This window comes from Physeter macrocephalus, chromosome 7, assembly GCF_002837175.3.
Source record: "Physeter macrocephalus isolate SW-GA chromosome 7, ASM283717v5, whole genome shotgun sequence".
NCBI lineage: Eukaryota > Metazoa > Chordata > Mammalia > Artiodactyla > Physeteridae > Physeter > Physeter macrocephalus.
In genome coordinates, this window is record NC_041220.1 from 126,364,261 (window position 1) to 126,389,336 (window position 25,076).

The 25,076-nt window shown below is 40.6% G+C and overlaps 2 protein-coding genes across 2 annotated transcripts; one reads left to right on the forward strand and one right to left on the reverse strand.

The window, feature by feature from the left end:
* Positions 1-803: 803 nt before the first annotated feature.
* On the reverse strand, positions 804-6,323 carry LOC102990566 (centrin-4-like). Its single transcript, XM_028492570.1, is given in 7 exon segments — positions 804-2,318; positions 2,519-2,650; positions 3,491-3,619; positions 4,015-4,108; positions 4,110-4,156; positions 5,677-5,740; positions 6,307-6,323. Coding segments are annotated over 7 exon segments (579 nt in total). The 3' UTR covers positions 804-2,222.
* On the forward strand, positions 5,996-18,580 carry BBS12 (Bardet-Biedl syndrome 12). Its single transcript, XM_007116148.4, has 3 exons — positions 5,996-6,120; positions 13,447-13,509; positions 15,869-18,580. Exon 3 carries the CDS (start codon positions 15,879-15,881, stop codon positions 18,021-18,023), a length of 2,145 nt encoding a protein of 714 aa, XP_007116210.2. The 5' UTR covers positions 5,996-6,120; positions 13,447-13,509; positions 15,869-15,878; the 3' UTR covers positions 18,024-18,580.
* Positions 18,581-25,076: the final 6,496 nt, after the last annotated feature.

Sequence of the window (25,076 nt, forward strand, 5' to 3'; positions counted from 1 at the left end):
TAATACTTTATCAAAAAATGGGCATTTTCATATACTATTAAGAACGTAACTTGGCAAACATATTTTTAGAAGACAATATCTATCAAAATAAAAAATGTTTAAATTAAAATGCATATAGCTTTTGACCCAACTGTAAGAATTAATTCTACAGACATACTCACATCTATACAGAGACATATGTATAAGGATATTAAGGAAAAGATTAGAAATAAAGAAAATGTCCACCAATAGAAGACTATTAAATAAAATATCTTTACAATGGGATATTATATAGCCATTAGAATGAGTCATTTTATTTGCATTGCTCTGGAACTATCACTAAAATATATTAAGTGAAAAAATTAATATATACAATGTATGTAGTATGCTATCATTTGTGGGAAAATATCTATTCTTTATTCATGTGCCTAGGTATATGCACCCTCTGCAATGATCCATAAGAAACTGGTAAAAATAATTATCTCTGAGGAGACCTGGGGCTGAATGGTAAGAAGACTTATTTAGAACTCTTTGAACTTGTTCATGTGTATTTTTAAGTGTATTACGCACTTAAAAATATAAATCTTTTAACAACTTAAAGGCCATAATTTTCACATATGAAGCATGTTTAGTAGGTATATCGTTCTTTAGAGGAAATGCTACATAATTAGGAATTTAAAATACTGTGAAGCACTTAAGAACATTCATTAGCATATGCCAACCTAGCTTAAATCAAATAAAAACCTCTCTTGTGTTGACAAAACAAAACAAAAAACTTTAGTCTTCATTTCAGTTGAGCTAAAAATAAATTAGGTGGGACAATTAAAGCAACATTTTCTACCAGCCTTTCTTGCTCCAGAGACCATTACCATGTACTTGATTTTAAAGAGTTTTGTCCAGCAAGTGGCATCTGTTACCTATTATCAGGAGCAGAAGCCTGAAGCACTTCTGCCCACTGCATCTTGGTATCAGAGTTGCTAAGGAAGACACAATGCAGTTAAGTACTGGCTGGAACAGTGCTTTACTAGAATAGAGAAGAGACAGAGAAAGATCAGCTTCAGTAGTGAGTGTCAGTTTCCTATAGCCAGCAGGTCCCTCCCAGAAGCCGACACAGGGCAATTGGCCAACACACACCCTTCTTGTGCAACAGAAGAACCCCGTCCTCTCCCCAAAGGGGACAGATAGGCACTGGGGTTGGCCAGGTGCCATATGACACATGTATTAAGCAGAACAAAGTAGTACACATTGAGTCTGAAATAGGGAAAGATAATTACAGACAAGGTGACAAGTCCAGCGTAAGCTGTTAAGGATTCCATCTCTTGGTAAGGAAGTGTTCCAGGCCCAAGGCCCATTCTTGTGTGGCCCAGCGGGGGTCAAAAGACTCCCCATAGTTTGGCTCTTTCATAAAAAACAAATAAAATTAAATTACAAGAGGGTCATAGAATTATATGAGGTAGAAAATACACACAATTATCCTGAGAGTTTTTATCCACAGGGAAGCAACATAATGAAGAGTAAGGTTATAAGATTTAGAATCCATATTTTATCCTCTATGGGAAAATTAGCAATTTTAAAATTTAAATTCTCTGAACTTTAGTTTTCTCATATGTAGTAAGATGGAGCTAATACTACTGCTTCTAAATAGTAACTGAGATAATATATGTAAAACCCCTAGCACCTGTCCTAGGACACAGGTATTAAATAAATGCTAACTTATAGGGTCAAATGTATGGGGAAATCTGGATGATATAAGTGCTGCTTTGAATTTCTTTATAAGAAGAAAATTAGCAAGTAATGAAGTTGCCAGATGGTTTTATTTAAGGCTTTACGTATCTGAATAATTGGTTAAAAAGCAAATGTTCATCATTTTTAGAGTTGCACAAAAGGAAAGTAACAGGGAAAGTAATGGCTTGCTTGTCAAATTCATATGATGTGGGGCTGATTTCCTTAAATTAAAAAAAAAAATCTAAGTCTTTGGACCCTGGGGCTCTAAAAATAGCACTTGGAATTAATACTGTTCTCAGATTCATGGTTCAAGGAAGTCACTACATTTCCTTTGTTTCTTGATGCTACAGATTTAACAACATATTGGTAGAAACATGTAACTTCTCACATGGACTAGATATCAAAAGACCAGTCTGTGTATATAAACTAAACACTGAAAATGAATACATACAGATATTATGGAACTTATAACAAATACAAACTTGTTAACAACTTTCCAGAAGGAACAAAAAACAGTATTAATAAAGAGTCGTCTTTGGCATCATTCTCAAAAATTCTTCCTCATTTATTTCTCCATCCCCATCATGATCAGCTTCATCAAGCACTTCCTGTAAAATGAAATGTAAATAGGATATGTGAAATCTATTAAAAAGGAATAATGATATAAATAACATTCAAATACATACTCAAAACCAAATTTTATTTTAAATGTATTAATACAACTAAAGAATATAACTATAAATTATAATAAATTATAATTGTATACGTTATATGTGAAATTATAATTATACAAATAAGTAAAATTTATCTGAAGTTCATCATCTGTCAAATTTTCCCCTAGTTCCTTAGCAACCCTCTTGATATTGTTTAGTGATATACTTCCTGTATTATCATCATCAAATAATTTGAAAGCCTTCAATATTTCTTCTTTTTCATCTTTTTCACTCTTAAAAACAGAAACAACTAAATGTCATTAGTCTTTCATTTATTTATTTTATCAGTCTGGATGTATAGGTCTTTGAGGTCTAGAACAGCAATACAGCAGGTAGCTGAGCTCTATTTACGGCTCTGACTTTTAACAATTATTCCAGTGCATTCACATCTGCCCTCAAGGTATTGAAACTCAGGGTTTATTTAAGTGGAAGAGCCACAGGGTGATAAAGAGAATCTATCCTGTATTAACCTCAGTAACTGAGATCCATTTCAAAAATGTAAGCTCCAGGGGCTTCCCTGGTGGTGCAGTGGTTGAGAGTCCGCCTGCCGATGCAGGGGACCCGGGTTCATGCCCAGGTCCGGGAAGATCCCACATGCCACGGAGCGGCTGGGCCCGTGAGCCGTGGTCGCTGGGCCTGCGCGTCCGGAGCCTGTGCTATGCAGCGAGAGAGGCCACAGCAGTGAGAGGCCCGCGTACCGCAAAAAAAAAAAAAAAAAAAAAAAAGTAAGCTCCAAGAGAACAGGGAGGTTGTCTCATTCAATGCTCCCTAGGATAGTGCCTGACAAAAATAGGCACTCAATAAATTGTTTGCTGATTTCAAGGCTTAAAAATGCTGGCCCCGTTCTCTCTATCCAGCCATATATCCTTATTATTTCCTAACAAAAAACCTCTTCTCCACACTGGACAGTCTTCATTACTACCCTGAAAACATCTTTAATCTTGTTATTCCTATCTATCTAAATCCTACCCATCTTTAAAGACCTAGTTCCAATTCTTCCTCTGATTGCTTCAGCCAAAAATTGTAGAAGGCTACTGCTTGTATTTCATTGAAAAACAAAATCACTACTATACCATTTTTACACTCATTATGGCCAAAAAATCTTCAAAACTAATGGTGCCGATTCCTTCTTTGTCAATTTCAGCTATCATTTTTTAAATTTCTTCTTTCTTTGGTTCAAATCCTAAGGCCCGCATTGCAATCTGAAATAGAAAGCAGATAAATTATAATAGGCCACAATCTCATTCCTAGCTCTTAAACTACCTATTAATTACTAGATTCTCTCTTTTTCACTATGGACTAGGCTTAAACCTAGAAAGTCAGGTCAGCAGGCTTAGGTTCCAATCCTACCGTGCCATAGGATGTCACTGTCACACGATGGGCTTTGGCCTACTCATTCATAAAACAAGAATAAAATGCTTAACAAGATACTGTTTTGTTAGTGCAGGCCAGGCATGTACACTGCAGGGGTAGGTGTCTGCACTGAAGAGATTTTATATCAAGCTTTCAGAAGGCTACTGTTAAAGAAAGATTTAAATATTGCAACAAACCAATGATAGTTTTTCAAATGTTTTGGAATTATAAGTAATTTCAGAACCTTCAATTCTTTCACATCTCTGGTTCCAGACCCATCAACATAGAATAAATCAAATCCCTCTTTAATTTCTTGCTTTTGGGTTTCATTCAATTTCTGCTGCTCTTTTCTTCCATTGGCCTGAACTTGTGCGGCAGTTGGATGCCTGTAATAAATACACATGTGGGTGAAAGATAAACTGTGTAACTGGAAAAAGTACCAGAACCAGAAGAGTTAATGATGAACTAATTAAATGTAATAAACATATTCAAGTATCCTATTCCCTACCATATAATGAACTTCAAGAATTTCCCCCTTTCCCTTTGCTAACATTTGTGCTTTTAGTTATTCATATCTTGCTGGAAAGCCTGGTTCTTTCTTACATCTTAGGTTTTTCCTTCAAATTAGTGACTTTTGATAGGGAAAAGAGGCAAAGAAGACATGCTAGAATAGTAGATGTTATGTTAGAAAATAATTGGCCTTACTTGGTATATCTTTTTTTTTTATTTTATTTTATTTTTGGCTGCATTGGATCTTCGTTGCTGCGCGCGGGCTTTCTCTAGTTGCAGTGAGCAGGGTCTACTCTTCGTTGTGGTGCACGGGCTTCTCATTGCAGTGGCTTCTCTTGTTGTGGAGCACGGGCTCTAGGCGCGGGGGCTTCAGTAGTTGTGGCACGTGGGCTCAGTAGTTGTGGCACATGGGCTTAGTTGCTTCGCGGCATGTGGGGTCTTCCCCGAGCAGGGCTTGAACGTGTGTCCCCTGCATTGGCAGGCGGATTCTTAACCACTGCACCACCAGGGAAGTCCCTTACTTGGTATATCTGAACAGCAGTGTTTAAGGAATATTTACTTTCATCTCTGCCTGTATGTCTCATAATAAAATTTATTTTGTGAGACATGGTTGATTGGAACATCATTTCCTTTCCCACCTTCTCACATACTTTTCTATGTTGCAGAGACTGAGAAATGAAAAAATACATTTTCCAGGTGAAAAATTACTCCAGGAACCTGGAGAAGAATAAATGTTGGACCAATTATCAGTATCTGGGGAAGATGGAGGCCATCTTACTGCTACTTGCCATTTTCTGCTGGCAAGCAAGGTCCCAGAGTTACTCCTGGGATTCTTCTGCATTCTCATTTCAGTATCTTGTCTCCAGCTCTGGGTTAAAAAGCAGTGGTGGCAGAGACTCCACGTCTCGTGTATCTAGACGCCAGCTTCACATATCTTAAGACTGGTTGTGGCAGCATCAGATTCTTGATCCCTGGACTGCAGATACACTTGTCTTCAACAGTTCCAGTGGCAGAGTTCGCAGCTCCCCCGGCCAGTTTTTTCAGAGTTCTGGATGTCTTTCCTAGAGGCCCAGGCTCTCCCAACGGTTTTAAAGCATCTTATTCTCTGTATTCAATTCATTTCTGGCTAGAGAGCGGTTTCTGTCTCCAATACCGTTGGTAGCAGCGGTTACTGGGGTTGAGGAGGGGAAAAAATGAAATGGAGAACCGCTCTTCTGTCTCTAGAGTTATGGACAGTGCTCTTCTATTCGGCGACGGAGGGAGGGGTTACTAATGACAGTCGAGGATCATGAAAGGAGGCGAATAATACATTTCATAAACTAAACTCCTTCCTTGTTCCGGGGAGAAACTTCAGCCCCAGCCCAGCCCCAGTAAGTGGTTGCAGCTTCGCACGCACCGTGTCCCCGACCGGCGCCCTCGACCGGGACCTCCGGGCTTCAGCCGCCCGCCGCACAGCCCGCCTGTAGTCTTCACAGCCTGCTAACCGTTGCTAAGGCCTCTCTCGCCGACCTCTCTGCGGCCCCGCCCACACAGGCTTGCCCCCACTGATTGACAGTCATCCCACCCAATGGTCAGAAAAGAAGGACCTTGAGGCCATCCCCCTCTCTCTATTCTCTACCAATAGCGTAACGCTCTGCCTTTCCCAGGCTACCGTTAAGCAGAACTTTCCGTAGGGTTTCTTAGCAACCAGGACTATCCGTTAGCCCAGCTGGGCCCGCCGCGCACTTGCGCAAAATGCGAACCGGAAGGGAAGGTTCTTCCCCCGGGCGTTTTGGCGTCCCAATGCCGGGCAGAACTTCGGGGAACTGGAGCCTCCCGTAGCGATGGAGAAAAGAGCGAGGTTCGTAGCGAGGTGCTTCTACCAACTGCTAAGTCTTTGACGGAGATGTGGAGAGATACTGTTTGCTTTTCTAACCTCTTGGGGGCCGGGGGAAGGGATGAGACTCTAGAGCCTGGTGGGTTCGGTGAATTGGTCCAGCTTCGGTTTACCGGCTGGATTACCAGAGGCGGAGGGCACTGCCCTTACCTTGCGCTGCTAGGCATCCCTTAGCCTCCACAGTGCCTGGGGCTTGGCCTTTAGCGGCTTCCCTCCTCCTTGGTTCACAGCGATTCTGGCCTGGTAGGCAGCATTTCTTTACAGGAGGGGTGTGGTGTGGGCACGGGGGCAGTGCGGGTCTTAGGATGCACATGAAAACTCCCTGCATAGGAAAGAGATTTTACCAGTGTTGTAGCGTTTATTTGCGGGTTTGGACTTTGGACCTACCCATAATCACCATCAGGCTTTTCCACGCCCCCGACATTCTCAACCACAGCCGTTCAATTGGTTGAATCCCAAGATTTGGCGGGTTTTCCAAGTATATCCAGCATAGATCCGCACTGAGTCCGACATAGGTAGCCTGAAAATCCACTTGATTCAGTAACTGTCGAGATTCAGATGCCCATATAACTGCTGTAAATCAAAGCAAATTCTTTTTTCTTTAAAAATTTTTATTTATTTATTTATGACTGTGTTGGGTCTTCGTGTCTGTGCGAGGGCTTTCTTCAGTTGTGGCAAGCGGGGGCCACTCTTTTTTTTTTTTTTTTTTTTTTGCGGTACGCGGGCCTCTCACTGTCATGTGGGATCTTCCCCGACCGGGGCATGAACCCGTGTCCCCTGCAATGGCAGGCAGATTCTCAACCACTGCGCCACCAGGGAAGCCCAGTCAAAGCAAATTCTTGGCCAAAGGGCCAGACTTGCTGGTTTTGCCCAGTTCTGAATCTGGTCCGGAACCAGCTAAAGGGTGAGGGGGAAGGACTGAGGTGGTAGGAATGAAGAGGTGATAGTCTCTTAAAACTTATAACGCTTAATCGCTTACACATCAGGACTCTTTTATGCCTCCTGCAGTGCCTTCTCTAGAGTAAGTACTTCATTTTCTAAAAATCATACTGGATTCTCCAACAGTGGATTCAGGAAAAACATTAAGTTTTGCCTAGGTTTTTCCCTTTATCCCACTTATCTCCTTGAAGGTAAGGAAAGAAAAATGTGCAAAGTACATTCTTGAAGTAGTCTCCCAAATCACTTTTCCTACTTTAGTTAGTTGAAACATGGCACATTTTCCAAAACCATCATCCTTTCTTGCTCACATTATATACCAGGCAGACACCCAAGCATTGTAATAATTGATCTAAAAAAAAACCCCCAAAACAAAACCTCATTAAGATTCTGGAAAATAGGTAAAGTTATTCTAATATTAGAAGTGATTTTTCTGTGTAAAGTTACCCCAGTGGAAATTAAAATGATGCAAATTCAAGATAGTTCGTGAATCAAGTAAAATATTCAGTCACTTAATTATAGTATATTGATTTTTCAGGCCATTAATCTCACTGAGAAAGTTGCTCTTGATTAGTTTCAAGGACATATACTTCTTCTTTACTAGTAATATTAAAGGGATTTCTGAGACCAGAAATGAATAATGACCAAATATGTAGACACAATTCTAATTTTTAGGCTCTTCTGGATCGTTTGATCTTATGGCAACTAAAAGGCTGCGTAGTGTGTTCACCTGCTTTAGGCTTTTATATTTTGGACATTAACTTCTAGTGAAAATGATTTTTCAGTTATAGGCTTAGATTGCAGTTTCTAGGTCTTAGGTAGGAAGTACTCAGTCTTGAAAAATAGCTGTTACTAATCTAATTTTACTGTAGAACATTAATAATATTAATCTGGAAAAATGTTAAACCTATTATCACTCTTAAATCTACTAAATTTATTTAATGCTTTCTACATACCATGTACTATGCCATGTATTGGGTGAGTTTGAAAGGAACTGAGTGTAGAGTATAAAGATGAATGAAAGCAAGGAACCCACAGAGTAGTGGGGGAGATAGGCACAGACATAAATACAGTATTTTTAATTCAGGGTGCTAAGTGTTTTAGTAGATGTGTGTAGACAGTACTTTGGCAGCCCAGGAAGGAGGTGCTACTTCTTGAGGCATTGGAGGAGGCTGTATCAAAAATGTGGCATTTGCCTTGGGTCATGAAAGATATATAGCATTTGCCAAGGTGAAGAAAGCATAGGATATTCAAATCAGAGTGTAGTATGTGCAGAAATGAAAGTAAATGTATGTTGTAGTGTGACTAGATCATTGGATTTATAAGGAAATGTGGAAGATGAGCCTTATAAATTAGATTGAAGTCAGATTATGGGACACCTTTACCTAGGTAAAGACTTTATTATCTAAGATGAATAGTTGTTTTAGGCAGCGGAGTGATCCGATTAGGTTTGTGCTTTTCAAAGATAATTCTGACAACCATGTGAAGGAGGAATCATTTTGGAAGCAATTAAAGGGCCTCAACCAAGGCAGTGCCAGATAGCAATCATGTCGACTCCAGAGGTGGTAGAACCTTACATTTATGGTGGAGGAATACTGACAATGGCATCTGTTTAGTCTTCTTTCAGTTCTGTACTTAAATGTAAGATAATAAATGTGGTGAAAACCACATTGTCAAATATTTATTGAGTACTTGCAATGTGTCAGACAATGTTATCACTATATGGGATACGTCAGTGACTAAAACTGCCCTCCTGGGAATTCCATTCCAACAGAGGGACATAGTCAATAAGTAGTAAATAAATAAGGAGAGTATGTACTATTTTATAAGGTGATAATGTTGTGGGAAGAGAGAAATTAGAGCGAATAAAGGGAATCCAGAATGTAAAGGGAAAAGAGGAGTTTTCAGTGTTAAACAGTATGCTCAGGATAGGCCTCGTTGAAAGGGGGAGATTTGCATAATTATATAAAGTTGTGAGACAATAGACTTCTTGGGGAAGAGCATCCCAGAAAGAGGGAAGAAGTAGAACAGAAACATAGGTAGGAAGCATGCCTTGCATGTTCCAGGAGCAGAAAGGAGGCCAGAGCAGAGCGGTCAAGGGATAGAGTAGTAGGAGAGAGAGGTAAGAGGGAGGAGTGCAGGTTGTTAGGGCATCCTAAGGACTTTGACTTTCACTCGAGTAAAATGGGAAGGCTTTGCAGATATTTGAGCCGAGGAGTAAAAACGTTTCAGTTAATTTTTTAAAGGGACTTCTGTGACAGACAAAGGAGTAAAAGCTTTACTTTCTAAGTTGGAGGTTTTTAAGCAGTGGAGTGATATGATTAGACTGTATTGGGAATGGACTGGAGATAGGCAAACTCTTGGTTTTGTAGCTAATCATACTTGTCAGAAAATATTAATTTTTTTAAAATGCAACTCCTGAAATGCATTGCATATCTTAGTGTTTGAAGCCAAGTACCTTAGACAAGACTAGACGTGATCTTAGGGAAAGAAGGCTACTTCTGATGTCAAAAATCTCAGTCAAGTAGTCTGACTCTGCTCTTCTATGACACACTTAAAAAGTTAAAGGAACATTAAGGTGGCAAGTAAAGTTGTTAGGGATCCCAGTAATGAAATGGAGAGCTGTTTGTGGAAAACACTGGTGCTGACGTATAGCAGACAAGAATCAGATCGTGTCAATTCAGTGCCAAGAAAAGTCGCCAGAGGTATTTTTCATCTTTGAAATTATCTATTTCGCCATCCTCTTTGCGGTCTTTACCTTTTTATACTCAGTCTCTTCTAAGAGGGATTCTTGTTTGAGTTTTTATTTTATGTTAATTATAGTGAATTGTAATCTCTTCAAAATAATCATTTAGGAACTCTTCTAAACTTGGGAATGCTAAGACTGTTTTTTTAAAAAATTTACTGCTGAAACTTGGAATAGATTTTTCAAATGTTGAGACAGATCTCTTGAATATTAACTTTGCTAATCATCTATATATGACTTTTTGCTTGTAGATTAGTTTTGTTTAATTTCATACCTTCTCTGGGAAACGTTTTTCACATAAATTAAATACAGACTAAGTTTGAAATAGCCCATGACTTATTCCTTTTGCTCTAAATTCTCTATGACTTTTCCATTCACACAGTGATATGCTGTGATTTAAACATAGTATAGAAAGGAAACCATAAACAGAGACTCTGACACCTGCAAGAAATTGGGCATATCCATATTAAGGCTATAAACAAGGCTTGGAAAAAGGCCGAAAGGCTTGGAAGTGGGAATTGCAGTGGAAGATTCTACAAAAGAGAGTGTGAATTACTATCATGCTAGGTAGAGGGGCAGCCAGAAAGCAGTATTGTAATAATAACATGGGACTTTGGCATTAGACAAATGTGGGTTTTAGTTCCAACCTTTTACTTACTAGCCGTGAGATTTTATATGTTACTTAATTATTCTTCATTTGATACATAATTAAAATAGGTTAATTATAGTATATTTATATATATGTGTGTGTGTTAATTATGGTACAGTAATAAGTTAATCATATTATTGTTGTGAGAGCTACATTGCATAATGCATGTAAACTGCTTCATATGTAGTAAGCTCCCAAAATGTGTTAAGAATGAAAAACAAAAGCAAAAGCCCCGTCTTGTCTTTTTAAATTTATCTTTTCAACAAATTATTCTGGAGCACCTGGATATCCAAGAAGGAAAAAACAACCCCTACTCCACACCATTTACAAAAATCAGCTTAAGATGAATTATAAACATAAATGTTAAAGTTAAAACAAAAAGAACAAAGTCGGAGGACTCACACTTCCTGACTTGAAAATTTACTACAAAACTAGAGTAAAGCAGTGTGGTCCTGACTTAAGGATGCTCATATAGACCAATGAAATAGAATTGAGGGTCCAAAAGTAAACCCATACATGTGTTGCCAACTGATTTTTGACAGAGGTGTGCCAAGACCAATCAATGGGGAAAAGAATAGTCTCTTCAATGAAGGGTGCTGGGACGATTCGATATCCAAATGCAAAAGCATCAAGTTGGAACCCTACCTCATGCCATATACATAAATCAACTCAAAACGTGTCAGTTAACTTAATATAAGATATGAAATGATGAAACTCTTTGAAGAAAAGATTGGGTTAAATCTTTATAACTTTGGATTTGGCAGTGTGTTCTTAGATATGACACCAAAATAGACAAATTAGACTTCATTAAAATTAAAAACTTTTATGCATCAAAGTACATTATCAAAAAAGTGGAAAATACAGCCTACAGAATCAGAGAAAATATTTGCAAATCATATTTTGATAAGGTGCTGGTATCTAGAATATATAAAGAACTCTTACAATTCAACAACCAGAAGACAAACAACCCAATTTTTAAATGGGCAAGAGATTTGAATAGATGTTTCTCTAAAGAAGGTGTACAAATGGCCAAAAAGCACATGAAAAGATGCTCAACATCTTTTGAAAAACAACCACAATGAAATATCATTCACATCCACTAGGATATCTATTATTATAAAACAAAAATGATGCAAAAAAACAGAAGTGTTGGTGCGCGTACTGGGTTGCATAGTGTTCCCCCCGCAAAATTCATGTCCACCCGGAATCTCAGAATGTGATTTTATTTGGAAATAACTTATTTGTAGATATAATTAGTTAAGATGAGGTCATACCAGATTAGGGCACACCCTGAATCCAGTGACTGGTTGTCTTTTTAAGAGGCCATATGAAAGGGAAGCAGAGATTGAGTTATGCTGCCAAAGCCAAGGACCTCTGGGAACAACCAGAGGCTGGAAGAAGCAGGAAGGATTCTTCCCTAGACCCTTCAGAAGGAGCATGGCCCTGCAGATACCTTGACTTCAGACTTCTAGGCTCTAGAACCCTGAGATAATAAATATGTATTGTTGTAAATCACCCCATTTGTGGTAATTTGGTAAAGCAGCCCTAGGAAACTAATACAGCAAGGGTGTGGAGAAATTTAAGTGCTTCTACAGTGCTGGTAGGCAAGTAAAATAGTTCAGCTGCTACAGAAAAGTTTGGCAGTTCCACAGAAACTTAAACACAGAATTATCAAATGACCACTCCTACGTATGTACCCCCAAATAATTGAAAACAGGTCCTCAAACACTTGCAGACAAATGTTTTAGTATCACTGTTCACGATCATCCAAAAGTAGAAGCAGGGGACTTCCCTGGTAGCACAGTGGTTAAGAATCCACCTGCCAGTGCAGGGGACACAGGTTCGAGCCCTGGTCCGGGAAGATCCCACATGCTGAGGAGCAACTAAGCCCGTGCCCCACAACTACTGAGCCTGCGCTCTAGAGCCCGCAAGCCAGAACTACTGAAGCCCGCGCGCCTAGAGCCTGTGCTCCGCAACAAGAGAAGCCACCGCAGTGAGAACAGCCATAAATAAATAAATAAATAAATAAAATTTTAAAATAACAAAAGTAGAAGCAATCCAAATGTCCATCAACAGATTAATGGATAAACAAAATAATAGCTACCTACATACATACATAAAAAGGAATGAAATACACATACTACAATGTGGATGAACCTCAAAAACATTATGCTAACTGAGGGGTGTGGGATGAATTGGGAGATTGGGATTGACATACATACGCTGCTGATACTGTGTATAAAACAGATAACTAATGAGAACCTACCGTATAGCACAGGGAACTCTACTCAGTGCTCTGTGGCGACCTAAATGGGAAGGAAATCCAAAAAAGAGGGGATTTATGTACACGTACAGCTGATTCACTTTGCTATACAGCAGAAACTAACACAACATTGTAAAGTAGCTATACTCCAATACAAATTTTTTTAAAAAACATTATGTTAAGTGAAAGAAACCAGACACAAAGGGTCCCATATTATATGATTCTATGAAATATCCAGAATTGGTAAATCCACAGAGACAAGAAAGCAGCTTGGTGGTTGGCAGGGGCTGGTGGGGAGACATACAGGGAGGGACTGCTTAACGGCTACAGAGTTTTCTTTCGGGTGATGGAAATATTTTGGAACTAGATAAAGGTAGTGGTTGTACAACACTGTGAATGTTCAAAGTGCCACTGAATTGTATACTCTAAAATGGTTAAGTTTATGTTATATGAACTTTACCTCAATTTTTAAAAATGACTAAAGCCATAAAGATTTTAGAAGAAATATGGAATGTTCTTTGTACTCAGGGGTAGGTGAAACTTTTAAAAATAGAACCCAATAACCATTAAAAAAAAGACAAAAGGACTAACAAAACAGATTGCCAGGCAGTATTAAGGGCCACTTGCAGTGTGGAGTCATGAACTTAAAATGACATCAGTCAGCGTGGTTGTGTGTGTTTTTCTGTTTATTTTCAGCTGCCCCAGGGCAAACATGGAGTCGACAGAGTTGGATTTCATCAAGATTAGTGGCTTTGCAAGGTAAGATGAACCAAAAGAGAGACAAGGACTTTGAGCGTCTATGTACAAGAGAGTGATTATAATCTACAAATGGGAATTTAAACTGGGTAAGTAGAGAATTGATAATATGGGGTGGAGGACAGCAAAAATATGGTAAGATAAGAGAGCTGTAAGACAGGATGGGTCTCAGGATTGTTGGAGTCCAGAGTATAATTTGATGCTGTCTAGGGATATACCTGGGTATATAAAGAGTTTTATTTTTATTTTATAGAACTGAAAGTTTCACAAAAGAGGTTTTGAAGCTGAGTTCAAACAATTCATTATATGTTTTCTTAGGCTGTACTGGCTTTTCTCCTTAGTCCTTGAAAGCCTCTAGGAAGCTACTCTTGAGCAACAGGTGCTGTGGCTTCCTGCTGATCCTAAGGTGTATCTGGAGCTATGGAGCTCTTCAGAATCAAGGATGACTCTAGGTATTATAGGAACAAATTTACCAGTGCTGTGGCCAGCATTAGAGGAAAAGCAAAAACTCCGAGAGTTGTTTGCTTTTTGATATTTTGGATTTAAAAGGTTGTGGTAAAAAATATGCTTGAGGGACTTCCCTGGTGTCCAGTGGCTAAGACTCCACGCTCCCAATGCAGGGGGCCCAGGTTCGATCCCTAGTCAGGGAACTAGATCCCGCCTGTTGCAACAAAGATCCCGTGTGCCGCAACTAAGACCTAATGCAGCCAAATAAATAAATATATTTTTTAAAATATTAAAATATGTATATATATGTACTTGAAGAATTATAAAGTCTTAGAGTTGGAAGAGAAGTGTATGTTATCTACAGTTTTAGCTGTAGTGCTTTAAGAGCCCATACCTCACAAGACAGGTTATTTTATTACAGACAGCTTTTCAATTAGAGGGTACTTCGTTCAAAAGTTCTTTCTATTGGGATAAAGTCTTTCTCTTATAACTTCTTCCTATTAGTTTCAGATGTGAATTCTGAAATATTACCTGGAAAAAGTCTAATTGCTCTCGAACTTCCTTTTTTTAATTTAAATTTATTTATTTACTTACTTATTTATTTTTGGCTGCATTGCATCTTCATTGCTGCATGCGGGCTTTCTCTAGTTGCAGCGAGCGGGGGCTACTCTTCGTTGCAGTGTGTGGGCTTCGCATTGCGGTGGCTTCTCTTGTTGTGGAGCATGGGCTGTAGGCGCGGGAGCTTCCGTATTTGTGGTGCACAGGCTTAGTTGCCCCGTGGCATGTGGGATCTTCCCGGACCAGGGCTCGAACCCGTGTCCCCTGCGTTGGCAGGAGGATTCTTAACCACTGTGCCACCAGGGAAGCCCTCGAACTTCCTTTTAAACAGTACTTTTCCCCCTTTATAGTCTAATCAATAGCTAAATCCATCCTTTACCTCCATCCCTCTTCCACATTTCTCATCTAGATAACCATGGCCTCTCTGCCTCCAGTCTGGCACTCATCCAATCAGTTCTCTACACTGTTATCAGAGTGGTAATATATCCAAAACACTAATAATAAATAATAATTTTAATATTACTTTATTTTTAATATTATTTAATATTATTTAGTTTTATATTATAAATTTATTATTGTTATTGCAAGTACTCATAAAGCACTATGTGCCAGGCACTGTTCTAAGCACTGTACTCATTTACTCCTGGTAATAACCCTATGAAGTAGATTCCGTTATTATCCTCATTTTTCAGATGTGAAAACAGGGCAAAGAAGTTAAGAAACTTGCTGAAGGCTACACAGTTAGTAAGCAGTAGAGACAAGTTCAAACCCAGACTTCTAGATTCAGAATACATGCTTTCAGACACTACATCAAGCTGTTTCTTCATCTCCCCCCCTTAAAGCACTTCCATGTTTCCCGTTATAAGTAGGACCAGGTTTGACGTGGCGCATACTGCCCTTCATGATCCAGCCCCTTTCCTCTTCTAACGCTTCATGTCCTACTATTCCCCACTACTTGCTTTATACTCCCGTGAAACTAAATTACTTGTGTTACCCAAATACACTGTGTTTTTGTCACATATATGTGCATTTACTACTACCTCCTTCAACTTGCTAATTATTTTTTCAAATTATTCTTCAAGACTCATTTCGGACATTGTGTTTCTTCTGGAAATATTGCCTGTTGCCTGCATGATCCGCTTCCCCTGTTGGATGAAGTGTTCCTCCTCCACACACCCATACCCTTATCATTAATATCATTATAATGCTGTATCATTGCACTGACCATATTTAATGGAAACTACATATATCAGAAACTCCTCGAAGGCAGGGACTGTATCTTACTTTTCTTTTATAAGCATCTTTTATAACCATGAATTGCACTGAATAAAGTTCCAAGTTTTAATTTTATTTGCAGATGATGATTCATGGTGATGGCTTGCAAGGTCATAAACAAAAGAAGGCACATGGGACTTCAACAGCTTTCATCGTTTGCAGAAACAGGAAGAACTTTCCTAGGCCCAGTAAAATCATCCAAATTTATTATAGATGAAGAGTGTCATGAAAGTGTGTTAATCAGTTCAACAGTAAGGCTTCTTGAAAGTTTGGATTTAACCAGTGCAGTGGGACAACTTCTCAGTGAAGCAGTTCAAGCACAAAATAACACATACAGAACTGGAACCAGTACTCTTTTGTTTCTTGTTGGTGCATGGAGCAGTGCTGCTGAAGAATGTCTTCATTTGGGTGTCCCCATTTCATTAATAGTGTCTGTAATGTCAGAAGGCTTGAATTCATGCATTGAAGAGGTAGTTTCCCTTCAAGTACCTGTCCACAATGTATTTGACCATATGGTTAACACAAAGACATTTTCTGGACCTGAAACATTTAGTGTCAGCGTATACCCTTTTCTCCAAATCCCTTCAGGTACTGGTTTGATACAGAAAGAGCATGATCTCAAAGATGTTGCCTCTCAGTCATTGGCCATTTACAGTCTTTCTGGGAGACCTGTTAAATCACCTCAACTCTTTAGGTCTCAGGCTAAGGTTGAAGCAGATGAAAACACATCACAAGCTCCTCAGACTCTGAAAAACAGTCTGCTTGCAGACACCCGCTGCAGAAAGTCAGTACTAACCCACAGTAGACATTTTAGTAGGACAGGTAATAATCAATGGATAAGCAAACCAGATGGAGTTCCAGAACAACTTAGTGCAGCTACTTCCAAGACTTATAGATGTGATGATCTGGTAGAGTTGGAGGTGGGTTTGAGTCACGGAGGTCACAGCAGCATGAAGTTAGTAGATGAAGCAGTACGGCTACAATATCAGAACGCAGGTATGCAACAAGGCAGCTGTACAATGCCATTTCTTTTCGACATTTCAAGAATCTTCACTTGCTGCTTACCGGGTTTACCTGAAACTTTTTCTTGTGTCTGTCCAGGATATATCACTGTTGTATCAATATCTAGTACTACTCTGATCAAGGAACTGCAGAATCAGCCTATTCGGGTAGTTCTTGTTGAAGGGGATCTCACAGAGAATTATCGCCACCTGGGATTTAATAAGTCTGCAAGTATTAAAACAGTATCAGAAAGCTTGAAGGTTCAACAGGGTGGCTCAGAAGAACTGTGGACAGATCGTGTGTTACAGGTATTAATCAAGTTCAACGTGAACCTTGTCCTGGCACAAGGAAATGTGTCTGAACGCTTAATTGAAAAATGCACAGACAGCAAGAGGTTGGTAATTGGATCAGTGAATGGCAACGTAATGCAGGCTTTTGCAGAGGCTTCAGGAGCAGTGCAGGTGGCCTACATGACACAGGTGAATGAGAACTGTGTAGGCACTGGGGTCTGTGTGACCATCTGGAGAAGCGCTCCCTTCGATGCTGTACGTCGGACCAACAGAATGGCAGTCATGTTAAAAACGGAAGGAATTAATTTGGTTACAGTAGTGCTGACTAGTCCAGTCACTGCCCAGGTGCAAACCAAAGAAGATACCTTCTGGACTTGTGCCTATCGTCTGTATCATGCTCTGAAAGAGCAAAAGGTCTTCCTTGGAGGTGGCGCCGTTGAATTTTTGTGTCTTAGCCATCTTCAGATTCTTGCGGAGCAGTCTGTGAGTAAAGGAAACCAAGGCTGTTCAGGATGGCTTCATAATACTTCCTCTTGGCTGGCCTCGTCTGTGACACAGTACAGACCGACTGTGCTTAAATGCCTGGCAAATGGATGGCACAGATACCTTTCAACTCTCCTGTATAACACTGCCACTTACTCATCAGAACTTGAAGCCGGCACGTTCATTCAACATCATCTACAAAATGCTACAGACTCTGGCTCTCCTTCATCTTACGTCTTGAAGGAATATAGTAAACTAAATAGTGGGATTTTAAATTCAGACACTTCAGATAAACTGGAACAGATTCCAAGAGTTTATGACATTGTTACACCAAAGATTGAGGCATGGCGCCGAGCTTTGGATTTAGTACTGTTAGTTCTTCAGACAGACAGTGAAATTATCACTGGACTTGAACAAACGCAGATAAATTCGCAGGAATCAGAGGGCTTTTTATTTTTGTAGTGTTATTGGCTATGTCTTTGGAAAATAATCTTTGGTAATATGTCGTGCTAATAATAAATTTTCTAGTAGCCAAGTCACAGTTTCTAAAATGCCAGCTTTTACCAAGAGAAAATAATTGATGTGTGTCAATAACTGTACAGAGTCGGAGATTTCACCCTACTTACAATTTTGTTTTCTGTTTCTATATTTTTATTCTATTCTGTAGCTGGACATGTCTCTTTTTTTTGAACATTTTATTGGAGTATAATTGCTTTACATTGTTGTGTTAGTTTCTGCTGTATAAGAAAGTGAATCAGTTATAGGTATACATATGTCCCCATATCTCCTCCCACTTGCATCTCCCTCCCAGCCTCTCTATCCCACCCCTTTAGGTGGTCACAGAGCACCAAGCTGATCTCCCTGTGCTATGCGGCTGTTTCCCACTAGCTATCTCTTTTACATTTTGTAGTGTATGTATGCCAGTGCTACTCTCTCACTTCGTCCCAGCTTACCCTTCCCCCTCCCCGTGTCCTCAAGTCCATTCTCTACCTTTGTGTCTTTATTCCTGTCCTGCCCCTAGGTTCAGTAATATTCCATTGTATATATGTGCCACATCTTCTTTATCCATTCATCCGTCGATGGACACTTAGGTTGCTTCCATGTCCTGGCTACAGTAAATACAGCTGCAATGAACATTGTGGTACATGACTCTTTTGGAATTATGGTTTTCTCAGGGTAGATGCCCAGTAGTGGGATTGCTGTTCACCCTACTTACAATTTAACAGGTTAGCCTGTTGCTGTTTCATGGGATGCTACAGAATACACAAGATGCTTGGATCAGAGGCAAAGGGCTTTTATTATTCACAGGAAAAGCAGTAGCCAGAGCTTCAGGTTGGTTTGCATCAGTTCCCCAGTTCTCTAAGTCCCACGAAAGCAACACAGAGGGCCACTGATGGCAGCCTTCACACGCAGTGTGTTGTGTTATGGAAGAGGAACACTTGGGGTAGCCACTGCTTTTACAGTAAGCAGAAACAATCCTGTTCTTTGTCCAAGGGCAGTTGTTACCTCATGCCTCAAGGCTGCTCAGTGTAAACACAAGCCTGAGACATGGACTGGGTAAAGATAGGCCTGGCATCCTGAGAAAGTATGCAGTGTCACTCAGAGCCATAGTGGATAGGCTCCTCCAAAAATTCACTCTTCAACCTGATACGTTCTTGGCCAGACTTGAATTTTCATGTGAGTATGCCACTCTGTCGGCTACTCTGATTAATCTGGCAAACAGGTTGCTTAGTCAATACCAGATCTATTCAATTGGTCTCATATACCAACTAAATTAAGGCTACTAAAACAGACTCTGAGCGGCAGGGTGAAGCCAGGCTGCAGTATTGACCTTGCTCATGTTCCCAAGGGTCTTGGATTTAGTCAAATGTAAGTTCCAAGGGAGGGCCAGTAGGTCTTTTTATTAGCCAGAATGTAGTCTAAGACCAATTTGTTATCCATTATGAACCACTCAAGGGAGCTTTGACTGTCTTACCTGTCTTTGGTGTCATTGCCAGAAATTACAGGAGGCAACAGATGGGCCAAAAGGCAATTCCCATCACTAGTGGAGATACCTTTGTGGCCCATTTTCCCCACATACAAGCACATAACCCCAGTAGGCCCAGGTCACTGTATATCAGGATTTCTTGTTAAACCTGAATTGAATAACCATTATATAAATTTGATTAAGTCACATAGGTAGTGTTACCCAGTGGCTTCTACCTCAATTGCCATACATGGCAAAATCCAAGGCCACTCAGGCATTAAGAGAAGCATATGATCAGTCACATTGAAACAAGGTTGTCCTGGTTGCTGTGTTTGTAAGTGTTCTTAACTGGTAGCTGCCATTGATGGCATCATGTCCTGCCTCCTGTACCAAATAAGAGGCTTAACAAGGAGTTGAGCCTCCTTTGTGGTGGTGACTTGTGGTGGTCAAGGAGGTATAGCATTTGCTTGTTTGACTCCCGGAGGGCTGAGTGCTATGCATCTCTCCAAGTGGTATCAAGGAACTTTACTTGGCAACGAGTGTTCTGAATTTTGTTCAGGTTTATCAGTCACTCCTACTGGTAGAGGTAGATAACGCCACAGTGAGGGCCATTGAGACAGGCTTCTAACTTGTCAACCACAGAACATCTATATATCACCTGTACAGTGAACATCTGAGGCATCAGAGCTCAGAGGCACGCACACTCAGTCTCAACCTGTCGATGGGTCAGGATGGGTTAGGCCATGGTGGTGGCTGGCAGGAAGCTTGTCTCATTTCTCTACTTGTAGCAATACCCCGAATGGGAGAATCTCCTCTGGCACTTTATGAGCATTTAAGTTTAAGCACATAACACCTCGATGCCAATTATGTATTTTCATTATAATAGTACATTGAATTGGGCCATTGGGACCCACCCACAGGGTCACTTTTTTCCTTTACTGCAAGATTTGCTCCAATCCTATCAGTTACCCTTAGTCACTTTTTCCCCCTATGGAAACATGTACCAAGAAGTTTAACACTTTCACATTAGGGGCTTTAACAGTTGCCAAGAGTTGGTGTTATCTCCCTGACGGGTAGCTCAGGAAGGAGCAGAGAGTGAGGGCGGCAGGCAGGGAGGTTTTGTTTTCGGGGTTGTTTTTTTGACTCTACATTTCAGTGTTGGTGCCAGCTTCTCTCCGTGCCCTTCCTAGTATCTGGAGAGCACCCAGGCTCCAGGGATCTTTCTCTCTGTCCTCCGCTGGCCACTGCATCTCCCCATTGCCCTGCAGTCCTGGGTACCTTGGGCCACCCTGTGCCCAGTAGCCACGTCCCTCAGGGACTGGGTAGCATGGTCCCTTGGGCACCTGTGTCTAACAGAGCTATAAAAGTTTGAGTCACTTTCTTCCCCAGAGTTCCCCCGTTACACTTGGCTTTTTCCGTACAGCAGATGACTTCAGGGTGGAGGGTGCTGGAGGTATTAAGTGTCGAGGGAGAGGACGGCTCCATGCCAGGAAGCCACACTTTGTGTTTACTTTTGGTTTTGATCAGCTGCCCAACTTGTGCTCAACAAACTTGTATTTTTGGTCTACTCAAAGTTGTATTTCTTCAGCCACTGGCGGTCCAGCGGTTAAGACTCTGTGCTCCCAGCGCAAGGGGTGCGGGTTTGACCCCTGGTCGAGGAACTAAGATCCCACATAAAAAAGTTGTATTTCTTCCTTGCTGACAGCATTTCTTTCAGCTCTGGGGACCCCTGGACTTGGTGGCTGCAGCCGGTTTCTTCTCAGGTTGTGCCCTGGGGCACGCTGCCTTGTTGTCATGTTCACATTCTTCCTTCTCCCACCCAACGTGAGTGGGCAACAACCAGGACACCATTTGGTTGTATGACCTCTCTCTCATACTTAGTCTCCAAACGTTCATTAACAGGTAGACAGTAGGCGGCCCATAATCCCCTCCCCCTTACCCACTACTTGAGTGAAAGCATTCACTATGGAACCCATGGAATCATATCTCTTAACCCCACCCACTGGGGCTCATCTTTTCCAGAGAAGCATGGCTCTCTCAAGTTAAAACTGGCAAGAACTATGCAGGGTCTGGGATTTTGCTCTGTTTACAAGCTAACAAGTTGGCCTATTAAAATTTCATGCGACACTGGCAGAAGACTCGAGGCTCCTGGGTCAGAGACAAAGGACTTTATAAAAGTAACCAGAGCTTCATGTTAATTTATGTTGGTCCCCTGTGCTCTGAAGTCCCTCAGGGGTGACATAAGGAGCCCATGATGAATGCCTGCACACATGGTAGTTTGTGTTACAGTAGAGGAACACTGAGCTCAGGCGATTCACAACTTTTATAGTGAGCACAAGTAAGCCTATTCTTAGTCTGGAGAAAGATATTACATCATCATTCAGGGTTGCTCACTGCAAACACAGACTTGAGAAATGGCCTGGAAAAAGAGAACGCAATACCCAGCAAGGACATGCAGGGATGCTCAGAGCCCATGGCAGACTGCCTATCCCAACAAAGTCTCTTTTGCTACTTAGCCATAAATTGAACATTATAAGACCTGAATTTATGTGTGTAGTTTTTGGAAATGAATATTAAAAGAGCTCTGAGAAAATAATAGTATTAATTAAGTTACTGATTACCTATCGTGTTCCAGGCACCATTCTAAATTCTTTATGTATTGCATTACTTTGCTAAGGTCGCCTCACCAAAGTACCACATACTAGGTGGCTTAAACAACAGAAATTTATTTTCTCACAATTCTGGAGGCTAGAAGTCTGAGATCAGGGTGTGGGCAGGGCTGGGTTTCTTCTGTGGCCTCTCTCCTTGACTGGCAGATGGCGGTCTTTTCCCCGGGTCTTCATAACATCTTCCCTCTGTACCTATCTTTGTCCAAATTTCCTCTTCTTGTAAGGACACCAGTCATATTGGATTAAGGCCCACCCTAGTGCCCACATTTTAACTTAATTACCTCTTTCAGGACCCTATCTCCAAATACAGTCACATTTCGAGGTACTGGGGTTTAGGACCTCAGGGTATGAATTGGCGGAGGGACACAATTCAGCCCATAACTCATATGTAGTCTCAATCTTTGCAACATCTATTTTCTCCATTTTATGGTTGAGGAAATTAGCTTAGTGAGGTTAAGAAACTTGCCCAAGTAATAGGTAGTAGAGCTGGAATTTGAACTAAGGTTTTATCTGGCTCCAAAGTCTATATTTCTAAGCATTAATTGTGATATGAAGCTTTTTTTTTTCTATAAGGTAACAACAAAACAAAAGAGAATGCCTGGTTTATTTACAGGGCTAATTTAAATGTATCCGAAAATATAATTTGATTATGCTCATGCTTGGGTAAAAGAATTATCATTTTTGGTTTGGTGCTTGTCTTATAATGTGATAATGTGAGAACTTTGCACAAATAATCATTCCAATTATACATACCGTCTTTGTTCACAGTTAGAATAATAACAATGTTGAGTATTGAACTGTTTTTAAAAATAAAGGATATTAGGGCTTCCCTGGTGGCGCAGTGTTTGAGAGTCCGCCTGCCGATGTAGGGGGCATGGGTTCGTGCCCCGGTCCGGGAAGATCCCACATGCCGCGGAGCGGCTGGGCCCGTGAGCCATGGCCGCTGAGCCTGCGCGTCCGGAGCCTGTGCTCTGCAACAGGAGAGGCCACAACAGTGAGAGGCCTGCATACCGCAAAAAAATAAAAAATAATAATAATAAAGGATATTATTTTACTTGAGTAGATAGCGATACTTTTATTCTCCCTCTGTGTACTATTAACACGTAGTTTTTGTTAAAATAGTACGAAGATTATGAGTGCCACTAATATTAACATACATGTTCAGCTCATTTAATATAGATTTTTTTTATGAAGTTCATATTTGCATGTATTCATACTATTAAGTACTGAGTAGATCTTGTAATAAATACTTTCCTTTGAAACTAGAAGTCTCACTCTAATATAGATTTTGTAAGTTTGTTTTGTTCCCACATTTATAAAAAGCTTTGTACTCTCATGTGGTTTATCAGCTGTTTTTCTAATTCTTATAAGAAATACCTTTAAATTTTAATTACTCAAGGAATTTATCTGTCCTTGCAAACTGAGGACAGTCCCTTGAAAAAACTTGATTCATCTAAGTAAGTGGGGTTTTCAAGAAACCCTATCTATAAGCAGGTATAGACATTTCTTAAAAGACCAGTGCAGTGTTGATATCTTTGTGAGACCAACCTGCCTCTTGAATATTACAGACTACGAAGAGGTTTGCAGTTAACTTACCTCTACATTATAGCCCATTTTCCCAAAGATAAATAACTCCTCCTGGACCAGGGGTTAATTAGTTCTTCAAAAAATAATCTTTAAAAAAATTCCAGCAATGGAATTGTAGGAAACATATTCCAGATTATAGGCAGGTGTGCCTGCCCACCCAGAGGCTGGACAGATGCAAGATCAGCAGAAAGGAATTGGGAAGCAGCAAGAGTGAAGGGGTTACTGACAGATCACTGTGAGCTACAGTCCCCAAAATTGCTAACAAGTACTTCCAAAAGGAAAGGAAATATGAATGGAAAAAAAAGTGTAAGCAGGTTTGAGAACTAACCCACGGGCATCACATTCTGGGTGAGTGCAAAACAACAACAAACAAAATAACCCCAACTCTATGTGTCTGTGTTGTTGCCTGAAATAAACAGACGACCAGATAGTTCTCCTGCAAAGATGGGTTTATTCAGGATCAGCAGAGAACTGCAACTCACGGTCTGCAACCATGGCGAGCCACATGCACGTCCCCACGTGGCAAGGGAAGGAGAACACTTTCATAGGGAGGAAAAGGAAGTTGGGAGGGTTACAGCAAAACAGAGTCCATGGCTTTTCATTGGCTGAGTCCTTGCCAGCAAAGAAGATGAGTCTGTCTTCTTCCTGTTGGGCTCTGCTCTTGTCCCAGGGCATGAGAGCTCCCATTCTGGTCTCCCAGCTCTATTTAATTGAGGTTTCTGTATTACTATTATTTTTTTTTTACATAGCGGATGTAGGAGAATTGACTAGTGCTGTGGTGATCTAAGCTCTGAAGAATATCAGAAATACTCAGCGCATGCTGTAACCAAGCAAAGGGCTCGTGTGCCCTCAGTACAGAAAGCCAGACTCTGGCAGCCAGAATTTTCAGCAAAGTAAGGATTTATTGCAGGGCACCAAGCAAAGCAGTGGGAGGCAAGCCCCAGATCCACTCCAACTTGGTCTTTGAGTTAGGAGTTTTAAAAGGGGAAGAACAAAGAAGTTGGGATTAATTATCATCTTGTGACATTTCTGTGACATTTCTTAATTATAGTTTTGGGAGTCAGGATGTCTCTGGTTTACAATTCTCTGGCCAAGTGGTCCATGGCTTGGGGGGTCTGTTAACTCATCTTACCCTGTAGAAACAACCTGAGTTTGTACGTTAATGATGGCATCTAGGGCTTCCCTGGTGGCGCAGTGGTTGAGAGTCCACCTGCCGATGCAGGGGACACAGGTTCGTGCCCCGGTCCGGGAAGATCCCACATGCCGCGGAGCGGCTGGGCCCGTGAGCCATGG